General features: G+C 42.7%; 1 protein-coding gene across 2 annotated transcripts in view; it reads right to left on the bottom strand.

Moving 5' to 3' along the window:
- The window catches only part of ADCY2 (adenylate cyclase 2), a 393,618-nt gene extending 382,216 nt beyond the window's left edge, over nucleotides 1-11,402 (bottom strand). For both annotated transcript variants that reach the window (XM_019541362.1, XM_019541372.1), the window contains exon 1: nucleotides 11,208-11,402. In XM_019541362.1, the coding sequence (XP_019396907.1) occupies nucleotides 11,208-11,402 (195 nt within the window). The remainder of the gene's footprint in view (nucleotides 1-11,207) is intronic.
- Nucleotides 11,403-11,404: the final 2 nt, after the last annotated feature.

Here is an 11,404-nt window from a genome sequence, read left to right as displayed (position 1 = left end):
ACCGGTATGACTCACGAACAAAGCTATAAAGGAAGTCCAAAGAACTTATTAACACCTTCCATAAGGATTAAACTTTTGGGCTGAAATTTCTCTTTAGTATTTCCAAGTGCTAAGATGAAATCTGAAAAAATTCGATCCACTCATCCTTAAGATATCCAAAAATAAAGAAAATGAGGCTTCTTGTTCCTTATTTTTAAAGCTGCTTGCATGTACGTTCTGAAAAGTTACAATTAGCTCTATTATTAAATTCTAAAACTTAGCATTCAGCTGAAGTATTTCTTGATAGGATATCTGTTTTCCTTTGTGTGAATAAAAATCGCTCTATTAACAAAGTTAAATAAAAGTGGAAACATGCATGAATAGTACATTTTTTCAACTCATCTAAGAAAACACTGGGGGCTAAGTCCTATTTGACATGTGGGCCTAAGTGGCGCATACATAAAACTGTTGCCACCTAAGCGCAAATTTTGCTCTAAGAATTTCTGGCAGCTTTGAGATGTCCACTGGTGAAGAAACAGCAACAACCAGGCTGGCATGGAATAAGAAGTATGGAATGGCCATAAGTAAAGCAGAGAGGAAGAATGCTCCTGCCTCCTTTCAGTCAATCATCTTAATGGTTAAAATTATTTGCGTAGGGAATAGGAGACCAGAGTCCTGGGCAACCCTCACTGAGACAGGGTTTGAACTTGCAACTCCCACTTTCCAGCACAGTGCTTTGATCACCACATTGCAGGCTAGACATTGTTCAGGGCAGTTGTTCTCAACCAGCAGTCCATGGCCCTGACCAAGTTTCAGGAGGTCCACCTGGCCCAGCCAGGAAAGAGCTGCCTCCACCCCCCATCCCCCACTACAGCTTCCAACTTGCGGGTGGTGCTGAAAGCAGCGGGCAGGCAAGGCTGCTTTGAAATAGAGGCTGCTTTGGTTTCTGTCCCCAGGTCCTGTCGTGTCCCCAGCTCCCCTGATGATGTTTATCCAGTGAACATTAAATATAAAAAGGTATATAAAAGCTACTGAGGGTAGGGGGGGAAAACCTATCTTTGCCCCCCTCAACTTTTTTTTATTTGTCTGTTCTGCATGTTGAAATACATGCAAGCAGGCTGCACTCCCACTCAAGTCAAAAGCAGCTCTCTCACTGAACTCAGAAACTGAAATACTAATGCACAGAAGCAAACTTTTCTTGTGTTTTTTTGGGTTTTTTTGCCATTTGATTTTAAAAGATGTCAGTTAAAAATGTACTAATTTAACATGAATAACCATTACTTAAGCATTCACAAAGAATCAGGAAAATTCTAAGTTATAAATTTTATCTCAGCTTCTAACTTTGACATACTACACATAGATAAAAACAGATGTTCATTTTACAAGCCTTTATGCACATGCTTACTGTCACATACCCAAGCAATCTCACTGAAAATAGACACCTTTGGGACAGATTTTATTTCACATATTAGGTCCCTAAGTGGACTTAGAATTGCATTTATGTGCCTATTTCATCCTGCCCAAGACCCTGAAAATCCATTAATGTATCCACAGTTGTAACACACCATCACTTGACCCTTAAGACTTTGTCACTGTTTTTTTGTGACTCATGGAGGACTCACGCACTTCTTATATCAACTGTTTTTCAGAGACTCAAGCAGGCTGGAGCAGAATTGCATTTCGGTATACAAGTTACTTATACAACTAATAAGTGAAACAGAATTTGGCCCTATCAGCTGCATCCACACAAGCGCACATGTGTTTTGGTTCTCCGCATTACATATTTATAGCATCAAGCCAAATTTAAATACCAGAAAATCCTGGCATTAAAAAAAAAAAAAGGTGTGTGGAAGAAAAGCGGGGCGGCACACGTGGCAGCAGCACACTTCACCCAAAACCATAGCCTGAATGGCCAGAGCCAAGCTCTGGCTGCCAGCCAGCTACCATATGCCCAGACTGCCACTGCTGGAGCCCCAGGAAGACCCCAGAACCTCAGGAAAGTGGTTAAACAAAATAAAAATTAAAAGCTCAAAAAAAACAAACAGAAGCACTCACTCAATTTTCCCACCCCGCTAAACCAACTGATTTGGGACTTCTTTTTTAAAAATTGGGTTTTTCCCAGCTTTGCAAAGAGAGTGCAAATGTCAAGCTAGGGAGGTAGTTAGTCATGTTGGTCCAAAGTTAGATAGAAGGCAGGGAAGGTTGGCACCCTGGAGACATGAGTTCAGAGAGGCATGAGCTTTCATAAACGACAGCCCACTGGATCAGATATAGGGTTAAACTTAACATAAACCACAGTGGAGAATGGGACCTATAATTTTATTTTGGAACTCAAGTTTTAATCATAATTTCTCTATTACCTCACAGGAATTACAGATAATTGGTGACTCGTATCTCCCAAAGCAAAACATTTAACACTTGAAAATACAGCGAAGGCATTTGTAAACACCACTGTGTTAGTAGGCTAAAAGCAAATAGGAAAATACAGAGAGAAGAAACCTGAATGTCATGTTTCCCAAATACTTTCTTTCTTCTATCACTGGTCTCATAGATTAAAGGTAATGGAATTAAACTATCAGCATGGTGCCTTCTAATTTAACGGCTTAGCCTACAGTATATGGTTCTTCTCTGATACCTCTATCCTCCTGAATGTTTTCTCTCTTGCTGTCTTTTAATTACTGAACAGATTAAAAGGCTACCACTGGGTTTTTTTGGAAATAATTTTGAGCTTTTATGCTGTATGTAATAATCCTGTTATCTTACTTGAAAACTGAAGAATCCCCTCTGAGGTCTTTTTAAGAAGCTTCAGCTCTTATCATGTTTTACATAATTCTTGCTTTCTCCAAATGAATGTTCTGACCTCAGTTTACACTTCAAACAAGAGAGCTTCTGTACAGCACTAATTTGTTTTAAAATAATTCTTGCATTTTAATGAAGTGTCTTTGTAAAATAATGAAAGCTTAATATTTTCATTTTTGCACACAATCCATTTCCCTATGCTATTTTACTCCTTTGGCACTTCTGTGGCTAATGCAATTTGCCACTAGCTCATATGTAGCAGCCTGCTTCTGGTGTTTAAAATATTGTATTAGCCATGTGCATACTAAAATAGAACTAACCTAAAATACCTTATTTTTCAAATCTCCATTAGAAATGTCCTTAACTCAATTTTTATATTTAAATGTGGAAGACTTAATAAGAGCAAGAAAAGAATTTTAAAATTATTCTTTAAACAAAAAAGCAAAGTATATTAAAACTACATTATGCTTCCTAGACCTATTATTAAGGAACAGTTCTACTCCTGGAAAATGACTTTGCTAAAAAAATGTCATTGTAGGTCTCTAGGATTATCATTAGATGATTCCTGTACCGGTTTGAATGTAAAAGGGTATTTTAGGTTATTTCCTGCCTAATAAATAGAACTTGAAAACTGGAAGACATACTAGGTTATTTCACATCATCAACACCATTAATGAAGACCCTTCAGGGCAAATTATGCCCTTAATTATGCTCTTAAAGGCTTGGAAGACTAAAAAGGTTTTTTAAAATGCCACTAAAGTGGGTCTATACAAATTTTGAATACACCAAGGGTGCATATTAAAGGAATAATATTTATTCACTTTTTCAGTTTATAAGAGTATTACTATTTACTGTCTGATAAATTCCAAAGATAAAATATTTTCCAGAAAATAAATTATTGTTAAAATACACAATATTCTTTAAAAAAAAAAAAAAAAAAATCACATCATAAAATAAAATCTATTGGCATTTTATTGTTCACCTAGCTCCTTTTCAAATCAATGAAGGCGAGCCATTACTTTTTTAGACATAGAAGGGGTAGGATTTCAGCCTCTGTTAAAGAGCATATATCAATATATTCAAACTATTTTGTGTCTACATCCACATTACTGTGAAGCAGAAGTAGTCTAACTGAAGTAAACAAAATAACACTATCACATAAATGACACAAGATCAGAATCGGGACCTCTGTATTGGTGCAACTGATCCTTGCTTAGTGATACCCTCTGTGACTGCTGACACAAGCAATAAATCCATGCCTGCTGCTATTTCCATTTCTATTTTTTAATTGTCACATCTTTTTGCTAGTTTACAAATTCTGGATTTCTACAGCTTGACTTTGTTAAAACTATATGCAATAAAAACTGTCAGCATATACAGTGACTAATTTATCTTGTTGGTTCAGAAAGACTCTATGAGACCTGGGGAACTGGAACTGGAATATGAAGTCTCCCACATATATGGCACCCTCTGTACTCCAGCCCAAAATGCTAGCAACCAACAGATGCTTCCATCAGAAAGGCATTCAATGGACTGTATGAAATGAGCTAGTAGTCTCAATATAATTCCTAACAGAATGGTGTCCAAATGACAAAAACTTCCATTCCATTGACAGTCAGGCTACAGATGGAAGTTACACATAAACTGGTTGAAGTGAACTGGTTTAAACCTGTAACAGAAAAGAAGTTCAATGCACATAAACCACTTTCAAAATGAAAGAAACTAGTTTCAGAGAAACCTGGTTGAACGTAGTATCAGACTGGTTAATGGAACTTCTGTCCCAGACCCCTTACTGATTCAAGTTAAATCACAGTCCCCCAGCATCCCAGGATGCTTTGCAGCCCTGGGCAGGGCTATGCTGTCTGCTTGAGCATAGCAGGGTTGGCCCCACCCCTCTGTTCTCTAGTCAGAGCATTGAGGGCTGGCTGACAAAGGCGTGGGGATGGGAAACCCCGCTGGGGACACAGCCTGGTCTGCCTGGCAGGAGTGGAGCAGGCCTTGCCAGACTTTTCCCCACTGGAGTGGAGGAGGCATGGGACAGCAGGCTCAGATGGAGGGGAATTAACCCCCCTGCATCCATTCTCCCCCAGGCATGGGACCACAGCCAGGGCCTGCCCGGCTTTTCCCCCCTGCTCACAGCACAGCATAGCCAGAGCCCCCCTCCCAGCTGTGGGGGGGGGAGGCAAGAAGTGGGGCTCTGATCCCACTGTACCTTCCCAGCTGCTGGGGCATACATTTTGCTTGGGGCAGCCCAGGAGCAAAGGCCAAATTGGGAGGAAGGAGGGGAATGAAACTGGCCCAAGAATAGAGCACAGAGGAATCACAGTGGCAGTGCAGTGGCTCCATCCTAGACATGTGCCCTACCGAACAAAGGGACCTGGCCGGGGGGGGGAGGGAAGAGGCAGGAGTGCGTGTCCAAGCTAGCCCAGGGCACAGCTGAGGTGAGCCAAGCATGTAGGTAAAGAAGCAGCTCCTGCCCGGTGATCCCTTTTACCTGCTGGAGAGAGGCACCTAGGCCAGCCCCTACAGTGGCAGACACAGCAATGGCTTGACCCAAGAACACCAGGAGCTGGGCAAGAGTGCCAAGAAGCCACACAGCACCCACTGGATGTCCTCAACCCCAACCTGCCATCCCCCAGGCCACTGAGTGCTGAACTGGGCATGCCCTGCTCATTCTTCCCCTACCCGACAGCAGCAATGGCACAGTACAGCCCTATGTACCAGGGACCAGGTGAGAAGCACTACTGCTACAGCTTCTCCACTGCCATCAAGAGGGCCCAGCATGGCCATAATGGTAGGAACCACACATGCTGCCAAACAGTAGTCAGCCACCCCACAGCAACAGTGGGGAAGCCCTAGAGGTAACACTTCGCACCTGGCACACAGAGCAGTGCTGCACCACCATCACCAGGTAGGGGAAAAGGGAGCAGCATATGCCCAGCTCAGGGCCCAGCGGCCAAGGGGACAGCAGGTGCCAGGCAATGGTGATGGGTGCAGCCAGTTCCTCCTTGCTGCTTGGGGATCCCTTGCACCCATCCACCCTGAAGCCTATGAAGGAGCCTTATGGCTGGCCCAGCCTGGCCTCCAGCATATTTCCACACAGCTTCAAGTGCAGCTGGGGTGAGCCTGTGCCATGTACGATGCTTCAAGGGCCGGGGCAGAGCTGGGGCCAGCCTAGGTGCTGATCTCTAGCAGGCAGAATGGGCCACCATGCAGGAACTGACCCTGGTCTGGTCTGGCCAAGCCCCGCCCCCCCCAGCAGCTCAGCTTCCCTCCAGCTTTCAGGACACTGCAAAAGGGAAGGGAGGGCTCACTGTAGTTCCTGCCCTGCTCCGGTTTCTAGCCTGAGCCACTTCAGGCATGTGGCTGCATTTCCAGAATCAAAAGTGAATGTCTGTTCACTTGCTTGTCAGTTCAACCTATGCAGGTTAGGCTAGCCTGCAAGGATTTAATCAATTACAGGTCAGGCTTTTTGAATGTTTGTGCTTAGCCTCAGAGAAGAGAAGCCAAGGACTAAAAGGCAATAGTAGTTAACTATACTTACACCCCTTGAGATGGTCTCTCCAGAAAAGGAATAATATAAACTGGCAAGGAGGTGAAGGAAAGTAAAATTTGTATTGAATCTACCTTGGGTTTAACAGAAGACTTCAATCTCTGGGACTATCAAACCAGCATCACACATGGTCTTTATATTCAATATAGTCGGCAAAAAGATAAAGGGAGAGAAACAAACACCCTTCTCATCTATTCTAAAATTACCTCCATACATGTTCTTGTGTAGCTTTTGGGAACAGGGAGAGGTTATTAGCTGTGTATCTCTGATTCAGTTAGTTTATAATTTATACCTCTACCTTGTCTTCTGTCTGTCTAGTATATTTGTTTAGACAGGACTTCCAGGATTTCCCCAAAATTCTTCCCACCTTGATCAATTCAAGCAATTTTGCATTTTCACAAACAAATTAAAATTTGAAATGCCAAATGTTCAGATATATTTTTAAAGGAACACTCATTAAAATGCGTGGTCTCAATTAAAAAGAAAAAACAACACGGAATTTCAGTGCAAAAAGCTAAGAGCTTAAGAGTCAGAAGAAAGTTACTCCATTCAGAAAAACTGCACTGCATTCACAACTTAAAGGTTGAATTATGCCTATTTTAACTCCCATGCAGTCCCACTGGAGTCAGCAATATTGAACTAACTTAGCATCCAAAACTTAAACCATTCAACAATATAATAGCTTGACTCCTATTTTCAAACCAGGTGTTAAAAGCTGCTTTTCCCTACCATTCTGCCCCATTCTTAGCCAAATCAAATCCAAGTGCCTGGGATAAGAGCAAAATTCAGACATCTTTAAGTTGGAAATAATGCACAGGATACTCAACAAACACAGGGATTACTATTTAAAATAGAGGTAAGCCAATATAACTGGCCAGTAGATCTCACTGTTACCATATTGTATTAAAATTCCATTGATAAAATAGCCACCCATAAATAAGCCAATAACAAAAATTTAGAGGTTCAAAAAAATCATTTTAAGCAGAAAATGTTTAGGTAAATGGTCACTCATTTCCAGAAGTGCCTTTAAAGGGTTATTTGTTTTGTTAAACAAGGAAAAGAATGTCACAGCTGTACATATTTAGATGAACTCTTTCAGTCTTGGATTCTGCACTTCAGAGAGACCAAAGGTAATCAATTCTTTTTTGTTGTTGTTGTTGTTCCTACAACCTGTCATTATAACACAAATATCGTGGCCAGAGGGAAAATCATCCTGAACACAGCTGGTAATGGCAAGACATTTCAGACCTAAAAGAGGGAAAGAATAATGGGTTCCTCCTACTCCTTATACACAGTAGCAACTTGAGAGTAACCAGATACTGAAAATAAAACTGACATCTGGCATTTCTTTCTTAGCCCTGGAGGGTTTTTAGAGAATTTTTCTCTATCCCTTCAAGCAGTGGCTAAAGATGGAAGCCTGTCCTCATTCCCCCAGTGTTCAATTTATATCAGGTGCAGAGAGGCAGGGGAAGCTACCTGGCAGCACAAAATGTAAAAAGGATGATACAGAACAGAAAGGGAAATGAGCAACTATTGTTACTTTATTTAGTACTCCTAGCTTTGAAGAGCCATCTCTAGCACTGCTCCTGGGAATTTTATATTTAATATATATGAAGTTCTAGCCCGTTTACTTCCAACGGTGAAAAATCACAGTGCTTATGAAATGAGCCAAAATCTCCAAAGAAATCTATTTCAATAATAAGTGGGTTGCCAAGTGAAGAGAATTAGATTTCCAAAGTCAATTTGAAGCTGAAACCACTTCTTTTAATATATTTCTGGTAAAACGCTTATGAATTTTTCATCTTATATACATCAGGTAGAGTACCACTGATATTATGACAGGTTGACATATATGAGTAAGTAAATTATATCTTTGTAAGTCTGACCATATTTTGAGAACAGCTGAGAATGTATTATCAGAAAATTAAAAAAAAATGACATTTCAGACACATGTGCAATGCTGCAGTAATCAATTAAAGTACAGTAATCTATATGAACAGACTAGTGAAAAAACAGAATAAAAGCAAAAAGAAGGGAAAAAAATCTCTCCTTATAACTGTGTTTCAGATTTTCTTAAGGACTGAAATATTTTTTTTAAATCAATGCTAACTTTTGCCTTCCTAATATCTAATAAATACGTTATTCTTAATTTCACTTCTGAAGTTAGATTATGAAGTTAGTTGATTTCTTTAAAAACAAAAAATATGCTATGAAATGTCAATTTGGAATTTAATGTTGAGCTTCACCTACAAAAAAAAGTCTTAGCTGCATAATAAGACACCAGAAGCTACTACTGCCAATATTTCTGTTAACTTCAAAATAGAGTGCATAACTCTTCAGAAATAATTTTGCTTGCCATTCATTTCTACAGCTAGCACCTTACCTAATTAAATATTACACTGAAATAATAGCTTGCTGAATACACAAAATAAAGTCAAAGATGATAATATTGCAGAATGACTTTTCTACATCAGATGTGCATAATTTCATATATAACTGTTCAGAACTTTTCATTGTGTTACTTGCAAATGAGATCACAGTCCCACAGGTAGAGACTATAAATTCTATACCAGATACAGGGAAAATAGATTTAAGCTTTCAAAAGTTTATTTTAGCCGTGAATAAGATCAGAGTAATACTATTCCAATAAGATGTTTAAGGTAGAAATCTGGGCAGCTTTCGAAAGGATTATGCCCAACATCCTGTGCTCCAAATCTCCAAAGGCAAACTTTCTCCCTGTCCTGAATGTGAAATCGTTTTCTTTTCAAGATTACAGGCTTTAAAGGAGGACCCTGTCTCCCTCCACACTCACCCTTCTCATTGTCAGCCCCTGGAAAATAAAATCTCAGCCAAAAAAAAAGGTTCTGAAAGCACTTTTTCCCCCCTCTGGTATGTCTGGAATTCCAAAGGCAGACTGAACTATAAAATTCAAAGTGCTTCTGAAGTTGCAATTCACGGCAAAGATTTTGCTAGTTCATATAACTTCTTTGTTTCCTGAACTCTCAACAGACCTTTGATTCAGATGTGCAGTTACACTATTCTTATTATTGTGAATGATATTTTGAAATGAAGCATGTGGAGTCCGTAACAGTAAGCTACAAATTGCGCTGTGAATTAAAGAACTGAATCCCAACTTTTCTTTTAATGCCATACAAACTTCAGGGCTAATGCTTATGGGGTCCTTACTGCATTGCTTTGACCCAAGCAACCTGCAGCCTGGTGCTGAGCAACCTTCCTCACATAGTTACAAAGTTACCCTTGGATCTTGGCATGCAGGCACCTCCTTTTCCAGTCCTGGCTCTCTTGAAGGCTGTTTAATTGGCACACTGAACCATGGTGTGTACAAACAGCTTCAGTGGACAAGAATGAGATCAGCAATGACCCTCAGTTTCAACACAGGGCTCCAGAAGTGAAACACTGCGCTAGCCTCCTCTATCAGAAACCCCCTCCACCTTGGCTGGCTTTTGTTTTGAATCTGTTCTGCCCTGGCTGAGTTGAGAATTGTACCTCAAAATGAAGACACACAAGAATTTTACTAGTCTGAGCCTTGGAACAGTGCTTTGCCACAGTGGTCAAGAGACAAGTTTTTCTTTCAGAAGTACCTACAGGGCACATCAGTTGGTTAAATATGAAATAACCTCCCTAGCCTGAAAGAATCACAGAAAATTAGGGTTGGCTTCTTGATATGCAATTCAGGAATGTGGGCCAGAGCCCACCAAACACAGCTATAAGCCCCCCCTTGGTGATGGGGGCCACTAAAGGCATATCCCTGATTGTTTGGGCCACCTGAAAGACAAAACAGGGAAGGGAGTGAGGGTCATAATGAATGCATGGGGGGGGGGATGGACACAAACAGAGCAGAACAGAACATGAGGGCTGGAAGGGACTTCAGGAGGTCATCCAGTCTAACCCCTGCTCAAAGCAGGGCCATCCCCAACTAGATCACCCCAGCCAGAGATTTAACTGCCCAGATCTTAAAAACCTCTAAGGATGGAGAGTCCACGACCACGAACAGAGAAGGGATATAAACATCTCAACTTCACCCTTAAGGTGAAGGTTTTTAGCAGACTGAAGGAGAAGGCAACAACAAGCCAGACCTCAGAAGCCACAAATTCCTGTTAAAAATACAACCAAATCACACAGGCTGACAGTGCGAGCACGAAGCAGGGGAAGACTCCACAAGGAATAGGAATGTTACTGCCCTCTACAGCTTTTCCTGCCTGTTCAACTCAGTGGGGAAAATTCCACCCAATTGCGCATGAAGCCATCCCACGGGGAAGGTGGGCAGCTGCTAGTGTGTCCCGCTGCGTTCCCCCCAGCATCTGGCAGCCCTGCTGCTAGCCAGCAGGAAAGGGAGCAAGCAGAAGAAACTTTTAGTCCCCTAAAAAAACAAAAAAAAGGGAAAAAAAAAAGGGGGGGGGTACAAAGCTCTCTAGAAATTGGGTCAAGCTCTTTCCAACCCACCGTGAAGTGTGTGGGGGGAGGCTTCTTGCCTACTACTCTCCCAAGGCTTCTCCTAGCTGGCTGCCACTGCAACAAGAAGGGATAATGGCCCGGGGGAAAAGGGCTCCCGGCAGCGGGAGGGAGGCTGAGCCCTGCCAACTTCTCTTCAGATCATAGGGAATGGAGGGGTGGGGGTGGGCACCAAGCAGGAGCAACCCCAAGTCCGTCAGGCCAGCCAAGGATGGCGAGTGCCCAGCCCCTCAGGGGAGCCCGTCCCGGGGCTTCAGCACCACACAAGTGCTCGGCTGGGAAGTTGGGGCCAGGAGAGCAGGAGGAGGCAGGGGCTGGAGAGCGGGGCCCCGCGCCCGGCCCGGGGGAGCTGCCGGGCCGCACGGGGGAGGGGGCTCCCCCGGGCCGGGGGGTCGTCTCTTACCAGCCCCGAGGCGAAGAAGACGGCGAGCAGCGCCAGGCAGGCGCCCATGACGATGAGCAGCAGGAACACGAGGAGCGGGTGCTGCTGGCTCATACAGTAGTAGGACTCGTAGAGCCAGTCGCGGGCGCGGGGCGGCGGGTGCTGCTCGCCGCCCGCCTGCTCCGCCCTGTCCAGCAGGTAGCGGCGGCGCCTCATCA

The sequence above is a fragment of the Crocodylus porosus genome, unplaced genomic scaffold (genome assembly GCF_001723895.1).
Source record: "Crocodylus porosus isolate Cpor-Errol unplaced genomic scaffold, CroPor_comp1, whole genome shotgun sequence".
Classification (NCBI taxonomy): domain Eukaryota; kingdom Metazoa; phylum Chordata; order Crocodylia; family Crocodylidae; genus Crocodylus; species Crocodylus porosus.
This window is presented reverse-complemented; position numbering and strand designations above follow the sequence as displayed.